The 20,428-nt window shown below is 39.5% G+C and overlaps 1 protein-coding gene across 1 annotated transcript in view; it reads left to right on the top strand.

Annotated features, from left to right (window-relative positions):
- The window catches only part of MTMR8 (myotubularin related protein 8), a 28,805-nt gene extending 10,960 nt beyond the window's left edge, over nucleotides 1-17,845 (top strand). Inside the window, exons 7-14 of the mRNA XM_063170289.1 lie at nucleotides 94-226; nucleotides 1,624-1,733; nucleotides 3,380-3,505; nucleotides 5,066-5,115; nucleotides 5,725-5,925; nucleotides 6,276-6,404; nucleotides 7,601-7,727; nucleotides 12,654-17,845. Coding sequence (XP_063026359.1) covers nucleotides 94-226; nucleotides 1,624-1,733; nucleotides 3,380-3,505; nucleotides 5,066-5,115; nucleotides 5,725-5,925; nucleotides 6,276-6,404; nucleotides 7,601-7,727; nucleotides 12,654-12,881 — 1,104 coding nt within the window. The 3' untranslated portion in view covers nucleotides 12,882-17,845. The remainder of the gene's footprint in view (nucleotides 1-93; nucleotides 227-1,623; nucleotides 1,734-3,379; nucleotides 3,506-5,065; nucleotides 5,116-5,724; nucleotides 5,926-6,275; nucleotides 6,405-7,600; nucleotides 7,728-12,653) is intronic.
- The last annotated feature ends 2,583 nt before the right edge of the window (nucleotides 17,846-20,428 follow it).

A 20,428-nucleotide genomic window follows, 5' to 3' on the forward strand; every position in this document is an offset into this window, starting at 1 on the left:
AGATTTAAACAAAAAAAAGAAAAAGAAATTGCAAAACAGCCTCTCTGAATTTTGTTGTGATTTTCTTTCTTTTCTGCTCCTTGAATTTGCCAGTTGAATGCCATGGCCAACAGAGCTGCTGGGAAGGGCTATGAGAATGAAGATAATTATGAAAACATTCGTTTTAAATTCATTGGCATAGAGAACATCCATGTGATGAGGAGCAGCCTGCAGAAGCTGCTGGAAGGTGGGTACAGCCCTGGAGGGCTTTGTCTTTCTTACCCCTCTGGACAGAACTTCCTGCCAAACATCCAAATATTCTGTGCACAAACCTGTTCTGATGGAAGCAAAGTCAGCATCTTGTTTTGTTTGCTGCATTCAGGTGGCTGAAAGTGTTAATGCTGTTAAAATGCTTTCCTGCTTGACATTTTCTTTGTTCTTGGTTTTATAGTGGTTCAAAAATAGCAACTTACACTAAAAGCATTCCTTGATGAATGTGCTAAATTAATAGAAAAAGGTTAGAGAAATATTACATTTTACAGCTAAGCCAGTCTCATTGCTGCTTCATGACTTATTGAAGGAAAACCAACAGAGGTTGTTCAGAAATGCTTTTTGGGGTTTGCTATATTTGGATTATTGACAGTATTTCTGAGTTGAGATGCATGATCTTCCAAAGACTTGAGTCTCATACATACTTCATTCTGACTTTTCATTTATTTCTGATTCCTTTTAACCAAACTCCTTTAAAATGTATTAAATTAATGTTTTAATATATAAATATATGAAAATGCAGAGTAATTAAGCTCATTGTGATCATAGGGAGGAATGCAAAGCACAGCAAAAGAGTCACCTGAGATTGGGAATTGAGAGGGTAATGAGGCCCAGAGTTTCACCGATAGAATTTTGGACAATTGTGCAATTCAAATCCTCCAAAATAGGAGTTTAATATTTTAGTAGGCACCATAATGCTCATCTTTTTTCCAAAATAGTTGGGTAATTGGTGTTCCCAGGTGGCCCTGCAGGATCCATGGTGATCTTGGACACAAATGGGGCTGTTCCCCCTGCAAAAGAGTGGCCTAATCACAACTCTGGGTCCTCAGTTGCCTCTTCCTGACAGATTTATTGTGTGCTGGGAGAAGAGGCAGAATAAAAACTTGTTTGCTCCCATGTTCTTCTCCAGCAGTGATAAAATCTCATTCACTGGGGCTTGTGGAGTGTTCTGAACTTTATTACTCCAAGTGTTTTTTGTGCTGGGTTTCATTAGAGCAGCTGAGTTGCCTTCAAGGTTAGATTTGTTATTTCTGCCTCTAAATTAGAGAGAAATAACTTCAAATCTTTGGCAAGTCAGTGAGTGGTGGTAGATGTGATGGTGATGTAGAGTGAAGCAACAGCTCTTTGCTGGAAAAACCACAGCTGAATAAATAATGAGTTACCCTTTAAACAAAGAGCAGGAGGAGATTTCCAGAGCCTCAAATTTGTGAGAATCGCTGGTTCTCACAAAACCAGCGATTTTTTTGTTATGAATTTTAGATACACAACAATTAGTGTGTCCTTTAGACAGGATATTGTTGCAAGCACTTTAAATATTCAGGGGGATGGTGAGGAGTGCAGGGGATGCTGTTCTGACTCTGTGTGTGCCCCCAGTGTGTGAGATGAAGTCTCCCTCCATGAGCGATTTCCTGACGGGGCTGGAGAACTCGGGCTGGTTACGGCACATCAAGGCTGTCATGGATGCAGGTGTCTTCCTGGCCAAGGTAAAGCTGCTCTCCAGCTGCATTCCACAATGCCTCCTGCTCTGCTGGGCACTGCTGCAGGGCTGGGAAGGTGGCTCTGAGGAGAAGGTGTTGTTCAGGTTGGTTTAATCTCTCCATAAATGTTGGGTTGTGCAGCTGCTGGGCAAATACAGGTCCTGTGCCATGTGTCAGGACTTTCTTAGAGCTCATGTGAAACACAAGATCACAAAATGTGAATAAATTACCTTTATAAACCTTCCTATATAGCAGTGCAAACAACTAACCCTGTGCTCATTATACACCCACTGCTCTGCCTGAATTGAGGGACTGTTTTGACTGATTTGTTTTCTCCTGGTTTGATGTGATGTGGACACTAATTTTGATTGTTCAACACAGTCCTCATTTCTGCAGAGCTGGTGGCTTTGCAGGTCAGGCAGAAGGAAGGAAATCACTCAGGAGTAATACAGGGTGTGCAGGAAGTATGTGGTGAGAGGAGTGAGTAGTAAATGTTGGTTATCTCACAATTTGCCCACATCACCAGCAAGAAACTTTTGTTTCTCTCCTGCCCTAAGTGGCAGAAGGTGATGGGATAGGGGAAGCTGGATTCAACTCTTCTAATTTATCTTGAAATTCTAATCCCTGGGTGTTCAGCTGTTTTTTACTTGTCCACCAAATTTTTTCCTCAGAGGAAGAGCCTGGGAATCCTTGGCCTTCCAGAGATCACAGGGGCTGTTTTTACCTGCAGCCTGCTGCAGCACTTGGCTGTAGCTGGGGCTTCTCTTGATGAGCTGGTGCATTTCCACAGGTCAGGGGAGAGATGGCCCCCATTCCCCTGGGGTTTTGGGGTGGTGCAGGTGACATAGCCTTTCCCTGAGCCCTGTGCTGTGTCCCTGGCAGCATCTCTCACAATTTGCCCACATCACGAGCAAGAAACGCCTGTTTCTCTCCTGCCTTAAGTGGCAGAAGGTGATGGGATAGGGGGAAGCTGGCATCAACTCTTTTAATTTAACTTGAAGTTCTAATCCCTGGGTGTCCAACTGTTTTTTACTCATCCACCAATTTTTTTCCTCAAGGAAGAGCCTGGGAATCCTTGGCCTTCCAGAGATCACAGGATGTGACAGTGCTCACAGGGGTCTGAGGATGAGGGAAGAGATGAGGATCTGACTCCGTGTTTCAGAAGGCTGATTTATTGTTTTATGATATATATTGTATTAAAACTATACTAAAAGAATAGAAGAAAGGATTTCATCAGAAGGCTGGCTAAGCATAGAAAAAGAAAGAATGATAACAAAGGCTTGTGGCTGGGACAGAGTCTGAGCCAGCTGACTGTGATTGGCCATTAATCAGAAACAACCACACGAGACCAATCCCAGATGCACCTGTTGCATTCCACAGCAGCAGATAACCATTGTTTACATTTTATTCCTGAGGCCTCCCAGCTTCTCAGGAGGAAAAATCCTAAGGAAAGGATTTTTCATAAAATGTGTCTGTGACAACAGAGGCTGTTTTTACCAGCCTGCTGCAGCACTTGGCTCTAGCTGGGGCTTCTCTTGATGGACTGGTGCATTTCCACAGGCCAGAGGAGAGATGGCCCCCATTGCCCCGGTGTTTGGGGTGGTGCAGGTGGGGAACAGCCTTTCCCTGAGCCCTGTGCTGTGTCCCTGCAGGCTGTGAGGGAGGAGAGGGCCAGCGTGCTGGTGCACTGCTCCGACGGCTGGGACCGCACGGCCCAGGTCTGCTCCCTGGCCAGCCTCCTGCTGGACCCCTTCTACAGGACCTTCAAAGGCTTCATGGTAAGGACATGCTGCAGTTCCAGAGCCAGCAGGCCCTGGGGAAGGGCTCAGGCCATTTCCCGGGACAAAATGGGTGACCTACATGAAGCAGCTTTGGTTCTGTAATGAGCTGCAATTGCTGTGAGCAGCACGGCAGCAGCTGATTGACAATTCCCAAATCCTTGTTTCCTGCAATGTCTACATGGGAGCCACTAATGAGACATCTCAGCAAAGGATGCAGCTCTGGCAGCAATCCACCAAAAAGTGCTGGAGGAGTTTGTCCTGCAGGTCTCTTACCTGCTGGGATTTGAAATTGGGTGAACTCAGCCCTGTCCATCAGTCACATCTCCATCATTTCACACCTTTTTTAAAGCCATTTAGTTTTCATTTGGCTGTTTGCTTCTAGTGCAGGCTTTTTCTGAATTTGCAGCCATCCCTGCCTGAATTCAGGGCAGTCTGTGATGTTTCTTTCCATTCATCTCTGGTTAAATACCTGAGGAGCTGCTCTGTCTCAGGAGAGCTCCTTGAAGGAATCCCTGAAATCAGAACAATGCAGATTTTGCCTTTTCCAGTGCCAGGACTGTTTCTTTGCACTCCAGGCTGGTTTTATTGTTTCTATTTTTATTTCTGGATTATACTGCAGTCTTTTAACAGTTAAATTCCATCAGCACATGAAACATCTGCCTGGGTTTTGTTGCTGAACAATCCTGCATGAGCTGAGGGCAGGATTTCACTCAGGAGCAGTGACACAGACACATCCCTGTCTGTCCTCATGGTTTGTGGGCACAAGTCCCCTGACATGGGCTTATTCCTGAATTAATTCATCAGCAGTGCAAGGAATGGAAAAATTCAAAAAGCAATTTAAATGAAGTTTTCTGAGAACTCTGTTGTGAGTTTCTCCCTTCCTCCTCTTAATCTGGATCATGATAGCAGGAATTATCTTTAAATATGATCCAGCAAAGTAATGATGGATGCAGCTTTAGTCAGGTGGTTCCTTGTGAGACATCTGTAAGGAAAACAGATTATTTTATCATATTTATCTGTAAGGAAAACAGATTATTTTATCTTATTTTAAGGAAAACAGATTATAACAGTTACTATTTTCTGTAACTACAGGAATCTATTTTGAAAATGCCACATAGTTGTTCTGATTTCACCCTGAACTCCTCATTACACAGCTGTACTTCATATATTTCTTTTTGTCTGTTAAACATTTGTTGAACTCCACTTGCTGATTTATTTTGCTGAATATTACAACACTCTTTTCTAAATTAAATAGCACAGTGTAATATTAAGCTGTTAATTCTTTGAGCTCAATATATTTATATATTATGATTTTAACAACTTAGAAACTCCCTCAAAATGATAGTTTTGAAATGAGTTCTGATTCCAGCAGGGCCATTGCCTTGGTAACTGGATAATCTATAAATCACAATTGCTGTTCCCATTGATTTCCGGGGATGTATTCATAGCAATAGGGTCAGCAGGTTGTCCGCTTTTTAGGCTTTAACATCAAAGGTTTCATTTTGCTTTTTTAACCAAATTAATGCTCTTTTCTTAATCCCTGCTTTGAACCTGCAGGTCCTGATAGAAAAGGAGTGGATTGCAATGGGCCACAAGTTCTCACACAGGTGAGAGGGGCACATTCCTCTGGGGTGGGGGAGTGAAACCAAAACTGTCTGCAGGTTTAGGGGATCCCATGAAAAATTGAAATTGAAAGGAGAAAATGTTGGGAAAATATTGGCAATGGTGACACAGAGCCAGGGTCTGCTAAGGCTAAGTTATAATAACTGCTAAGTTATTTCATCACTGTGTTTTTATTGCTTTACAAAATCATGGATTGAATTCTGGGTGTTTTCCTGCCTGCAAAATTCTGTTATTTGAGGAGTGCTAATCATGGAATCACAGGACCATGCAGGCTGGAAAAGACTTCCAAGATCATGAAGTTCAGCCAGCACCCAGCACCAGCACTAACCCTTGTCCCCAAATGCCACATCCACACATCTGTTGAGCATTTCTAGGGACAGTCACCCCACTCTGTCCCCTCCATAGTGCTCCAGCCAGACCTGGTAATGCTCCTGGTAAATCCCTGGGAGAGCATCCCAGCCACTTTCCCAAGATCAAAACATAAACCTGACCTGGAAGAAAAGGGCTTGATTTGGATGGATGACAGAAGGATGGCAAGGGGATGTTTTGTGGTGGGTGACAGAAGATTTATTCTGCTTTTTGCACCTCTGTAGGTGTGGCCACCTGGATGGGGACCCCAAGGAGGTGTCCCCTGTGTTCACACAGTTTGTGGAGTGTGTGTGGCAGCTGATGCAGCAGTTCCCCTGCTCCTTCGAGTTCAGCGAGCGCTTCCTGCTGGAGATCCATGACCACGTCTATTCCTGCCAGTTTGGCAACTTCCTGGGCACCTGCCACAGGGACAGGGAGGAGCTCAGGTGAGCTGGGGGCTCCTGGAGGCCACACATCCCCTGGAATGGCTGCAGAGGGGTGTGCTTTATGGATTGGAGATTGTGGATCATAACCATTTATCAAGGCAGTGTTACCCTTAACCTATGGGAGAAAAAAAAAATAATTATATCCCTAAAAAGGTGTTTTGCTTTGGAGCACAACAAAAACTTGCAGATATCCCTGAGTGTCCATTTTAATATCCTGTGTTTATGAAATCAATCAGATCCAGCATAAAAACAATTCTTAGCTCCCTTAATCTAATTCTGCTCCCAACAGCTGCAGTTAATAATCCACTTGCTGCTTTTTTTAGTGATCAGATGTTCTTTGTACTTGCCAGAATCTTTGAGAAGACCCATTCCCTGTGGCCTTTCCTCTTGCAGAGGAAGCAGGAGTTGAGAAATCCTTTGTACAGAGGATTTACAGCTTACAAAGAGCTTCAGCCAAACACTCTACCTTTCAGTTTCCAGTAAGTGGCTCAGCTAAGAAGGGGAAGGAGGGGGACATTTCCTTCATTAATAACTCATGTTAAATCAAATAAATTTGCCCTGATTAGCTTGGTTTGTTTTACCTTTCCCCTCCATTCCTCAGGCATAAGCTAAGAGGAGCAGTGCAAAGGTAAAATAAATCCAGATGCTGTAATTTAAAATAATATTTGTAATTTGGTGTTGAGAAAAGAGGGTGGGGAAAGGCAAAGAAAAGCAGAACTTCAGACAGAACCACATGCACCCCCCGACTGCTTGCTCTGTCACACTGAAGTGTGAAACAGTTCCTCTTTTCCTCCTTTTTAATGTATATTAAGGAAGTCTTTCAAGCAAGAATTTTGGTGCCCAGTTCAGGATTTTTCCCAGGCTTTGTTTCTGCCTCACTCCTGGGCCCTGCTGAGAGAGACGGAAATGAAAATGGGATTTTAAGTACTGTGTGTGCAAATGAAAGTTGGGAGGTTGGGCTGATGCCTTGTGAAGGCTGACCTAGAACAGAGACTACACAGAGTGCAGAATAAAGCAGGGATTTATTAAAAGGCCTCAATGGATCCACCTTGGGCAGCACAAGAGCCCAGCCAGGGTTGCACCCAAGATGAACCAAAATGGTCACAAAATGCACAACCGGTCACAGTTCTGTGATCAGTTCTGCTCCATTTCCATGTTGCAGTTCATTGTCCCATTCCAGCTTTAGCCCCTGCAGTCCCACCCTGCTTGTTTTTCTCTCTCAGCCCACGGTGTTTGTGCTCTTGGACTGAGATTTGGGTCATTTGTCCTTGGTCCCCAGCTGGAGCAGGAATTGTTTTGTCTCCCTGCTCTGTGCACAGAGCTCACCATCCCCTCATATGAAGCCCAGACCCTCAAACCAGAGCAGCACAGAACCTGAAAAATAGAAAAGCTCAAACCTGAGGCATCAGGGCAAACTAAGGAGTGGAAGATAAGCTGCCCAAGCTTCCAAGAAATCAGCTATTAAAAAAAGTATTTTCATCCTATTCTAATATTTACTGCCAGGTTTTTTAACTTGAAGAAAGGTTGCCCATTGCTACCGAATTTAATAATCCAATGCCGTGGCAAGTTTTCAAATGAATTCCTAATCTTGGTTTGTTATAAACAATACCCAGCATCTGTTTGTTGGCAGTGATGCCCAGCTGAGCCCCTAAGTGCTGTTTCTGGCTGGTTTTAGGTTCTGGTGTGGGATGTACAACCGCTTTGACAAGGGCATGCAGCCCAAGCAGAGCGTGCTGGAGCAGCTGCTGAGCTGCCTGAGGCACAGCGTCAGCCTGGAGGAGAGCGCGGCCCAGCTGGAGAACGTGAGCCAGGGGGACAGCCTGTGGTGAAAGGGTTAACTGGGATTGGTGTTGGCCTTAGCATGGGAGTATTGTAATGGAAATATAGAAATATGGGCCATTAATTAGAGAAATTGTACATGGATTATATAAAGATATATTATACATAAATATATGTAATATAAATATAGAGTGAAAGTATATTAAATAAATATACTGTGTAAAAGTATATATAACATAAATATAGAAATATTGGCCATTAAATAGATAAATTGTACATGTATTATATAAATATTATACATGTATTATATAAATATATATATGATATATGAATATATATCATATACATATGTAATGAAAATATATTAAATAAATATACGGTATAAAATTATACATATACATATTTTATATAATATAAATAGACAAATATTGGCCATTAAATAGATAAATTGTACACGTATTATAATATATATATAGTATAATTATAGAATGAAAGTATATTAAATAAATATACAGTATAAAATTATATATAACATAAATATAGAAATATTGGCCATTAAATAGATAAATTGTACATGTATTATAATATATAATATAACTATAGAATGAGAGTATATTAAATAAATATACTGTATAAAACGATATATATAACATAAATATATAAATATTGGCCATTAAATATAGAAATTGTACATGTAATATATAAATATATATTATACATAAATATCTATAATATAAAAATAGAGTGAAAGTATATTAAATAAATATACAGTATAAAACTATATATAATATAAATATATAAATATTGGCCATTAAATAGATAAATTGTAAATGTATTATATAAATACATTTTATATATAATATAACTATAGAATGAAAGTATATTAAATAAATATACTGTATAAAACGATATATATAACATAAATATATAAATATAGGCCATTAAATATATAAATTGTACATGTAATATATAACTATATATTATACATAAATATATATAATATAAAAATAGAGTGAAAGTATATTAAATAAATATACTGTATAAAACTATATATAACATAAATATAGAAATATTGGCCATTAAATAGATAAATTGTACATGTATTATATAAATATTGTACATGTATGATATAAATATATTATATATATGATATATGAATATATATCATATACATATGTAATGAAAATATATTAAATAAATATACGGTATAAAATTATACATATACATATTTTATGTAATATAAATAGACAAATATTGGCCATTAAATATAGAAATTGTACATGTAATATATAAATACATATTATACATAAATATATATAATATAAAAATAGAAAGTATATTAAATAAATATACTGTATAAAACTATATATAATATAAATATAGAAACATTGGCCATTAAATAGATAAATTGTACATGTAATATATAAAGATATATTATACATAAATATATGTAATATAAATATAGAGTGAAAGTATATTAAATAAATATACTGTATAAAAGTATATATAATATAAATGTAGAAATATTTGCCATTGAAAAGATAAATTGTACATGTATTATATAAATATTGTACATGTATTATATAAATATATTATATATATGATATATGAATATATATCATATACATATGTAATGAAAATATATTAAATAAATATACGGTATAAAATTATACATATACATATTTTATGTAATATAAATAGACAAATATTGGCCATTAAATATAGAAATTGTACATGTAATATATAAATACATATTATACATAAATATATATAATATAAAAATAGAAAGTATATTAAATAAATATACTGTATAAAACTATATATAATATAAATATAGAAACATTGGCCATTAAATAGATAAATTGTACATGTAATATATAAAGGTATATTATACATAAATATATGTAATATAAATATAGAGTGAAAGTATATTAAATAAATATACTGTATAAAAGTATATATAATATAAATGTAGAAATATTGGCAATTGAAAAGATAAATTGTACATGTATTAAATAAATATTGTACACGTATTATATAAATATATTATATATATGATATATGAATATATATCATATACATATGTAATGAAAATATATTAAATAAATATACGGTATAAAATTATACATATACATATTTTATGTAATATAAATAGATAAATATTGGCCATTAAATAGATCAATTGTACATGTATCATAATATATATATAATATATAACTACAGATTGAAAGTATATTAAATAAATATACCGTATAAAACTATATATAATATAAATATACAAATATTGGCCATTAAATAGATAAATTGTACATGTATTATATAAATTCATTATATATATAATAAACTATAGAATGAAAGTATATTAAATAAATATACTGTATACAACGATATATAATATAAATATAGAAACATTGGCCATTAAATAGATAAATTGTACATGTAATATATAAATATATATTATATATAAATATGTATAATGTAAATATAGAATGAAAGTATATTAAATAAATATACTGTATAAAACTATATATAATATAAATATATAAATGTTGGCCATTAAATAGATAAATTGTACATGTATTATATAAATATATTATATATATGATATATGAATATATATCATATACATATGTAATGAAGTTATATTAAATAAATATATGGTATAAAATTATACATATACATATTTTATGTAATATAAATAGACAAATATTGGCCATTAAATAGATAAATTGTACATGTATTATAATATATATAACTATAGAATGAAAGTATATTAAATATACAGTATAAAACTATATATAATATAAATATTGGCCATTAAATAGATAAATTGTACATGTATTATATAAATACATTTTATATGTTATATAACTATAGAATGAAAGTATATTAAATAAATATACAGTATAAAACTATATATATAAGTATTGGCCATTAAATATAGGAATTGTACATGTAATATATAAATACATATTATACATAAATATATATAATATAAAAATAGAGTGAAAGTATATTAAATAAATATACTGTATAAAACTATATATAATATAAATATAGAAACATTGGCCATTAAATAGATAAATTGTACATGTATTATATAAATATATTATATATATGATATATGAATATGTATCATATACTTATGTAATGAAAATACATTAAATAAATATACTGTATAAAATTATACATACACATATTTTATGTAATATAAATAGACAAATATTGGCCATTAAATAGATCAATTGTACATGTATCATAATATATATATAATATAACTATAGAATGAAAGTATATTAAATAAATATACAGTATAAAACTATATATAATATAACTATAGAAATATTGGCCATTAAATATAGAAATTGTACATGTAATATATTAATATATATTATACATAAATATATATAATAAAAAAATAGAGTGAAAGTATATTAAATAAATATACAGCATAAAACTATATATAATATAAATATATAAATATTGGCCATTAAATAGATAAATTGTACATGTATTATATAAATATATTATATATATGATATATGAATATATATCATATACATATGGGATGAAAATATATTAAATAAATATATGGTATAAAATTATACATATACATATTTTATGTAATATAAATAGACAAATATCGGCCATTAAATATAGAAATTGTACATGTAATATATAAATACATATTATACATAAATATATATAATATAAAAGTAGAGTGAAAGTATATTAAATAAATATACTGTATAAGACTATATATAATATAAATATAGAAACATTGGCCATTAAATAGATAAATTGTACATGTAATATATAAAGATATATTATACATAAATATACGTAATATAAATATAGACTGAAAGTATATTAAATAAATATAGTGTATAAAACTATATATAATATAAATATAGAAACATTGGCCATTAAATAGATAAATTGTACATATATGCTAGAAATATATTATATAAAGATATTGTATAAATATATATATACTGTAATAATGCAATATAAATATATAAGTCTTGGCCATTAAATATGCTATATATTATAAACATATATATTATATTAATATATTGTATAAAATTATACTTACATATAAAATGTAAATATTTAAATATTGATATTTATTTCCCCATTCCCATCACATAAAATCAAATCAGATAAATATACTGACAATTCATGCGAATTTATTAAACAGGTCTTAAAATAATGTAACCGAAGACATCTCTTCATATCTCTGCTAGGAAAAAGAATCCTGTTAAAATTTTAGTTTAAAAATGTGAGTGGAGTTGTTTTGTTGGGGATTTTTTTGCCATTCAGTGTTGTGGGGCCAGGATCCAAGTCAGATCATTTCAGAGTAATGCCTTCCTTCCTTTGCTCCAAACATGGGTACTCCGTGTGCCTTGGATATTATTTAGAGCTCCATGACAATGAGTGATGCTTGTGCTGTTTCAGGCTCCTGGAGCTCTGTTCTGTGCCTGTTCTCCAGGGCACTGCAGAATCCTTGGGCTGAGGGCAGGAGGTGCTGACACCAGGCCAGTGGAAATGGCAGAGGAATCAAACCCCAGCTGGGTGGAAATGAGGGTTCAGTGAAAACCTCTGTGTGATAAAATCCCCAAAACACCCCCAAACAAATCAAAATACAGTTTTTAAAATACACCAGTGAGAAGAACATCAGTGCCCTTTGCTGGGGTGATGTGAATACTGAAAAGTTCAGCTTTATTCAGCTTTATTGGTTAAACACTGATGTTTGTGTCAGACATGGCAGGAATATCTGGACACAGATCCTGAGGTTTGTGTCAGGCATTTGAGGATTTGTGTCCAGCTACTTCAGACCTGGAAAAGAGGCACTGCCACAGGGCTGTTGTTATATTGACACCTGGTTTTTGTCCCTCTCTGGCATCTAGGTATTAATTATTTGTTTTTGTGCCTTTTTATTTGTGCAGAAACTCCCTATCCTGGACAGCCCCTTGCCCAGCAAAGGCTGCACCTCACCCAAGGCAGGAGCTGCTGCTGCCAAAGCCCCAACTCCTCCTCAGGACTGTGCAGAGGGAGCAGCCCCTGTGCTGAGCAATGGCCCCTCCCTGGGGCAGCAGAAGCACAAGGAGAGCCCAGCCCAGCCCCAGGATCCCGGAGCCTGCAGGGAGGATGGGCAGGCTCAGCACCAGGGATGAGCTCTGGGAGCTGCTGGGAGAAGCTCTGGGGAGCTGCTGCAGCCCCCATTTGCAGCTGAGTGTGAGTAGGGGTGTGCAGGGCTGGGGAGCAGCTGCTGGGGGACACCTCCTGCAGCTCAGGTGATGCAGAGCTGCCAGGAGCCTGCCTGGCATCCCTGGGACCTTGGCTTTTCTGAGGGTTAGGGCTGCCTGCCAGCTCTGCTGTTTGAGGCTGGAAGAAATCTTGCCAACTCCATGAGGAGCTGGGCAGTAACTGCAGGAGGAAGGATGCAAATCCATCTGTTCTCAGTGGTAGTCCAAGGTCATCTTAAAACAAGAAAAAATTTCAGTCTGTCTTCAAATGATAAAACCCCCCAACCTTTCTTAGCTGTGAATGAATCTCTGCATGGACCCTTGCCTTGTAGCAGAGCTGATTCATGTTTTGTTTCCTATGCATATTTGTTACACAAAACCAAACCCCCTGTGCCTTCTCTGAGACTGTGTCCATGTCCAGCCAGGCCACTGCAGGTTTGGTGCTGGAGTTTGCAGTGTGCTCTTGGTCCTGTCTGTAGTCAGTGTTTGTGAGAGGTTTTCTTCTGCTGCAGTTTCTCCAGGGTTTTTGCTGTTCTTCTGAGTTCAGCAGCTTTTATGGAGCTCCTTTATTGATGGGAGTGCAGAGCCAGCCCATAACACATGGATTTGTGATAAGAGAGAGGATTGGAAATGAGGAAAGGCAGCAGAACATTTATGTGGAATTTTTCTCTCTTATTTTATGATCTTGGTTAAACTGAAGCAAGAGAGTAACTCTGTTCCAAGGTGGAATCATTGATGAGACAGCAGTTACAGATGGGGCTGTGTTCTGGTATTGAAATGGGGCCTGAAATGATAAAATCACTTGCTGAGTGATTCTAGGGAATGTTCAGATTCCAGCAACTTTAGGGATGTTTTGTTTGTCTCATGAACAGTATCTCTCATGGCAGTGAACTTGGGAAGAAACAGCAGCAAGGACTTCTCTCCCAGGGACTGGGGGTCACAAATGAGGGCTTGAAGGTCACCCAAAGAATCCTTGGGAGAGGCATCAGCAAAAGCAGGTTTGATATAAAAAAGTGTGACCAAATTCATTAGCAAGTTTCACTCTGTAACTTATTAAATGGTTAAAGCACACAGAGAAAAACTAAAATAGAAAATCAGGCAATCTAAAACTACAATCAACCAGCATGGAGGCTGGGGATGGAAAAGGGTCAGGATGAAATGGAATGAAATAAAATGAGGGAGATTCTCCTGTTGAGTCCCAGGGTTCAGAGTGGAGCATCCTCCCAGACTGAGCCCTGGAATTATCAGCAGTTCAGGCCTAAAGGTTTCCTGGAATCAGAGAATCACTAGCAGCACTTGAACTCAACAGCAGTGAATCAGCAGGTAAGGAATTGAACAAGGGGTTTATGTGGAATTCCCTGTAAGCACAACAGGAGCTCCCTTAGAGGCTGAACTCACAAATCCAAAGTACTCCATAGTCCAGGAGAGCAGCATTGGCAGTGCTTTGTCTCTGGCACAGCCCCAGGGACCAGGTCCAGGTGTATCCCTGGGGAAAATTCAGTTCCCTGTTTATAGAGAGCTGCTTTTATCAGAGTCACTTCCCAGCCTGGCTGCAATTTGGGTCAATACCTTCCTTTGAAAGGTCAATAACAAAAATGTTCCACTTGCCTTGTTATTCAGGCAAGAAAAATCAGATTGCAGGGCTGGTGGCTAAACCCAGGAGTTTGTACTCCAGCCCTGGGAGCAGCCAGTGTTCCTGATAAGCTCAGGGTGCTGCTGCTTATCAAGGTCAAGGCCTGAGGACATTTCTGAGATGGTGGTGAGGCCTTGGGAGCCTGGAGGGTTCCCCTCCTCAGGAAAGCTGTGCCACTGTCCTTGTTCTGTGCTGGATTGCACTGAGTCCCCCTGTGCAGCTCTGTTCAGGATGCTGCTCTGCCCTCTTCTCAAGCTGTTGTTTCAGTTAGGTGCTGCCATTAAGTTTTCAAATCAGATTTGCTATTTTATAAAAAGTTTGGAAGCCAAGTGAAAATATTTGAGCCTTCCCAATCTCCAGTGAAAGCAGAAACATTCCATTGTAACAGCAGAAAGTGCAATAACTCTGCTCATGTGCTTTTAACCCTTGGTGAAATCACTGGGTGGATCCAGTGTCCAAAACCCAGCCCAAACCTCCCTGAGTGGCTGTTCTGGGTAAGAAAATACCATTTTATAAAGCACATGAAAGATCCAGGGAAAAAGAGAGCACAGAGTTTTGCCACTGCCCGGAATGGCAAAGAGGAAGATTTTTATTATTGAGGGTTTGTCACACTTAAATAAAGTTGTTAAAGAAGAAGTGGGAGCTGCAAGAGGGATTGATTAAAAATGGAACACTGGAAATACCCAGGTGTGAGTGATGGATCAGCCCTGTCTTTTCTTTCCAGGGGCAATGGGCAACATCCATCCCCAAACCTGAGAGAAAATGGGGCATAAGCCAAGACAGGCACTTCTTAGGACCAGTTATTCTATGGATCATCAGTTCTTTGAATATCTTTAATAAATTCTCTAATTTTCATTAGAGATCTACAACTGGAGAGGGTTTTGATTGACTACTGAAGGACTTAAAGGTGCCATTGGTTAATTATTGTACAAATCCATCTTGCAGAAAGCTCCTGGAAATGTTTGTGTGGTGCTTTGCCTTTGGAATTGCCATTGGAGTTTAATAATCTTTCCTTGTTCCTAAAAAGGTTGTCTCCACAAAACTCCAGTGTTACTACAAGTGTGTACAACCACCACCAGGTTACTCAGTGTTGTAAGCTTGGAGTAATCTGTTGCTTTTAATTTTTGGGTTTGGCACAACAGAGCCAAACCCAAAAATTTATGTCTTTCAAACCTCTTGGATTTCATGTGTGGAGTGTGAGGCAGAGGCTGCAGTGTATTAAAAGCCTTTCATGCTGGAGCTGGAATTTAGGGGCTGGAAAAGATTCCAGGGTTTCCTCTTTTTCCACGAGCCCATGGTTTGAAAACCAATGAGGGAGAAGCTTTTTGGGTTTGGTGGCAGCTCTGGGCTGTTTGAAGAGCAGAAGTGAGAAGCTGCTCAGAGCTCTGCAGTGTCCTGAGCTCAGCTGGGATCTGCTGCCCAGGAAATGTGTGTTCCCTGCCCCTGGAGCATCCTGGAGCATCCTCTGCTCCCTGGAAGTGTGGGAGCAATGGAGGAGCTGTTACTGCTGTTGGCAATCTGCTGCTGCTGCTGGGGAAAGTTCCTTTCACTGATGGATTCCTAGGGAGCAGCTGTGCTTTGTGAGGGCAGAAATCCTGCTGTGATTTGGAGCTGTGCAGTTCTTTTCATTTGGATTCCTGACACTGGGAGAACTGGGAGGGAAGAGGCATCAGATTTGCTGCAGTTTGTGGAAAACTCCCCCTTTTCTGGAGCTGCTCCTGCCTCACCAGGACATTCCATGGCCTCACCAGGACATTCCATGGCCTCACCAGGACATTCCATGGTTTCTCCAGGACATTCCATGGTTTCTGCAGGACCTTCCATGGTTTCTCCAGGACATTCCATGCCTTCCTGCCTTTTCCCAGTGTCTCCTGTGCTACAACCAGGTGTAACCTTGTAGTGGCCTGTCATGCTCTGTGTTAAAACTCCTACTCTGAAGCACAAGAGGGACTCGTGGAGCTTCATTTGAAATGTCTTCAATGTGAACTTTGTTCTGTGGATTCTTAAATTGGGGTTTTCTTTTGCTGTTGTCACCTGTGGGAGAGAAAATCCAATTGGTGCTGTTTGCTCTGCAGGGAAAAAGGGGGAATAATTGGGTTGTCCATAGTTTTAGTTCTCCATGGCCTCTTTAGGGGTGAGGAAAAGCAGTTTGTAAAAGCTTTTAGGTCTGTTCTTGTGCTTAGTGATTGCCTTTCCAAGTGAATTCCTTGGAGTAAAAATCCTCCTGCTCTGATCCAGAGCCATCCTGGCTGGGCTGGGAGGGAGCTGGGAGCCTTCAGGAGCTTCCCCAGCCCTGCAGAGTGGGATTTGGCAGGAGCTGAAGGTGCCCAGAGCCCCACAGGGTCTCCAGGTGGGAATGCTGGTGTGGAGCAGCCCTGGGGTGTTGTTTCCATCACCTCTGGGAGCAGAGAGCCCTCAGAGGTGCCCCCAAAGCTGAGGCAGCCCCAGGAACAGCCTTGGAAAGGGAAAAGCTCCTGTTGAGGCTCCTTCAGCTCCTGGCCTTGGGCACTCAGAGGAATTTGCTGGCAGGATGCAGTGCTGGGTACCCAGGAGTGACCAGGAACATTCCAGAAGGCCTCTCCTCTCCTCTCACCCCTCTGCTCTGGGCTGGGCTTGTTTTTATAGGGACCTCTCCCAGCTATTCTGGTTTCCATCCTTCCCTCATGCACACCCAGCCATGCCCTGGGGGAGGAACCTGCTGTGCATGTCCTATTTGTGTTTAATTATCAGCCAGCACTTGATTAATTAGCTGAGGAAGCAGGGGGTGATAAAGGCTGTGCTTGGCACCAGGCAGCCAGGTGGGCCATTCATTAGGGCAGGTTTGCTAATGACTTTAATTAATGTGACCCCCTGGGAGCTGCAGGAGCAGGGCAGGACCAAGGGCTTGTTTTTATATCATTTCTGTATTTCCGTCTATTTATTGTAGCAGAAACTACTGGAGTAACTCAGCACTGGATCCTCTGGCTGGATTTTCCTTGGCATCCCCAACCTGATCCTTGTAGGAATGTCTCTAAAACTGTGTCTGGTGCTGGCTGGGAGTGTCCCTGTGGCTGTTTGTGTCTGTGTCACTGCTGGGGGACATTTGTGGGGGGAATGAGCCCCAAATGGGTCTCTGTGGGGCATTTCAGTTCCTGCACTGCTTGAAGCTGATCTTGTCTAGAGGAGAATTGTGTCTTTTCTGTTTGTCCCATGGAGTCTCTCTTGGATTGCAGGTATTTTTATTCCCTACAAAAATAAACACTTGGCCTTTTTAAAGGAAGTGGCTGCTCTGGTTATTGGGTGCTAACTCAGAACCCCACCTTGGAAAGGTGTAGTCACTTAAAGGATGTTAATTAGTAAAGTGAGTGTGGAGCCACTTCCCCTCTACAGAACAGAAATGGGGTGATCCCCCTGGTTTGGGGAGTGCAGGGTGTTAAAAACAACCCTAAAAGGAATATATCTAATGGAAAAAGGGAAAATAACCAATGGCACTGTACAAATCTTGGTATCTTCTGTAAATTGTGCTATTCTGGGTCTTTTTTTTTTAATTTAAATTTTCCTTTCTATGTTAATCCCAAGTGTCTCCTCAGTGTTCCCTTGCTCCTGGAGAGCTCTGTGCCTCACTCCCCTGGCCACAGGTGTGTCCAGGCTGACTTCCCCAGCTTTCTGAGGAGCAGCCAGAGCTGCTGGAAGGAGCTGACTCCCAGTGAAGAGATGTTTTCTGATGGCTTCAGAGTGAGGAACCCACAGCCCAGCTGCTGGAAAAATCCTCTTTTATCCCATTCTTTTTAGTCATGGGTAGTGAGGTGTTAGAGATTTGAGTGCAGACAAATTCAGCTGAGATGAGAAGATGCTCAAGAGGGAGATTCCAGGTACAAAACTTCCCTGGGAGCCCTGGAACAGACTCCAGACCCATCAGCCAGCTCCTGATGAATAATTTACACCTTAAAAATGGGAATTTTCTATGTTTTAAGGGCCTGGCACTGGAGTACACTCAGTCCCTGGGTGTTTCTCAGGCTTTTTCACTTCTTGCTAATTTTAAACGTTCTTAATGCTGCCAGTGAAATCCTTCATTTACCTTAATTAGACTCGCTTTGCATTTAATTGGATTATTAGCATTAACACTGGCTAGAATTGCTAAAGCTGCAATTTAATTTGGGCAAAATTTGGACAAAAGGTGTGATAATTGGAGCTGCTTTGGATTCCAGTGTTCTCCTGGAATTTTATTTTCCTTTTCTGTGGAGGAATGGAGGGTATGAGAGGGGAATACAAACCTCTCTCTCAACAACAGGTCTTGGAGCTGTGGGAGGGAGGGAAGGGATCCAGTGTGAATGGGAATCAATAAAAATGAATCAATAAAAACCTATAAATAATCAAAACCTCCCATGGATGGAGCAGGGGGCTCTGGGCTGGGCAGCTGTGGCTGCCCCTGGATCCCTGGCAGTGCCCAAGGACACTGGGACACCCGGGGACAGTGGGAGGTGTCCCTGCCATGGCAGGGCTGGAATGGGATGGATTTTAAGGTTCCTCTCCACCCAAACCATCCTTTTATCCTGTTTTCCAAAAGGGAAGGTGCAGTGGAAGGAAAGAGATGAACTCCTGGGGCTGCCAGAATTCCTCAAGGAATGACTCATGGAGGAGCAGCAGCATGGCTGGATTCACCATTCCTTTCTAACTCTCTATTTTGTGTGTGGATGCACCAAATCAATCAGGAATTTCCACCAGCAGGGCCCTGGCAGGGATGTGCAGTGCAGGCAGGGATGCTGGGCTGCTGTCCCTGCCCTCTCCTGGGTAACTCCTGGAAAACACCTGGGTAATTCCTGGAAAACACCTGAGTAACACCTGGATAACAAACATCTGGGTAATTCCTGGGTAACACCTGGATAACAAACACCTGGGTAATTCCTGGGTAACTCCTGGATAACAAACATCTGGGTAACATCTGGGTAACAAACATCTGGGTAACATCTGGATAACAAACACCTGGGTAACATCTGGGTAACTCCTGGGTAACAAACACCTGGGTAATTCCTGGGTAACTCCTGGATAACAAACACTTGGGTAATTCCTGGATAACAAACACCTGGGTAATTCCTGGGTAACACCTGGATAACACCTGGATAACAAACACTTGGGTAATTCCTGGATAACACCTGGATAGCAAACACCTGGGTAATTCCCGGGTAACAAACACCTGGGTAACACCTGGATAACAAACACCTGGGTAATTCCTGGGTAACAAACACCTGGGTAATTCCTGGATAACAAACACCTGGGTAATTCCTGGGTAACAAACACCTGGATAACTCCTGGATAACACCTGGGTAGTTGCTGGATAATAAATACCTGGGTAACACCTGGATAACAAACACCTGGGTAACACCTGGGTAATTCCTGGATAACAAACACCTGGGTAATTCCTGGGTAACTCCTGGGTAACAAACACGTGGGTAACACCTGGATAACACCTGGATAACAAACAGCTGGGTAATTCCTGGGTAACTCCTGGGTAACAAATACCTGGGTAACTCCTGGATAACAAACACTCGGGTAACTCCTGGATAACACCTGGGTAATTCCTGGATAACAAATACCTGGGTAACTCCTGGATAACAAACACTTGGGTAATTCCTGGGTAACACCTGGGTAATTCCTGGATAACAAATACCTGGGTAACTCCTGGATAACAAACACTTGGGTAATTCCTGGGTAACACCTGGGTAATTCCTGGATAACAAATACCTGGGAAATTCCTGGGTAACAAATACCTGGATAACTCCTGGATAACACCTGGGTAATTCCTGGATAACAAATACCTGGGTAACTCCTAGATAACAAACACCTGGGTAACTCCTGGGTAATC

The sequence above is a fragment of the Melospiza melodia genome, chromosome 16, assembly GCF_035770615.1.
Source record: "Melospiza melodia melodia isolate bMelMel2 chromosome 16, bMelMel2.pri, whole genome shotgun sequence".
NCBI lineage: Eukaryota > Metazoa > Chordata > Aves > Passeriformes > Passerellidae > Melospiza > Melospiza melodia.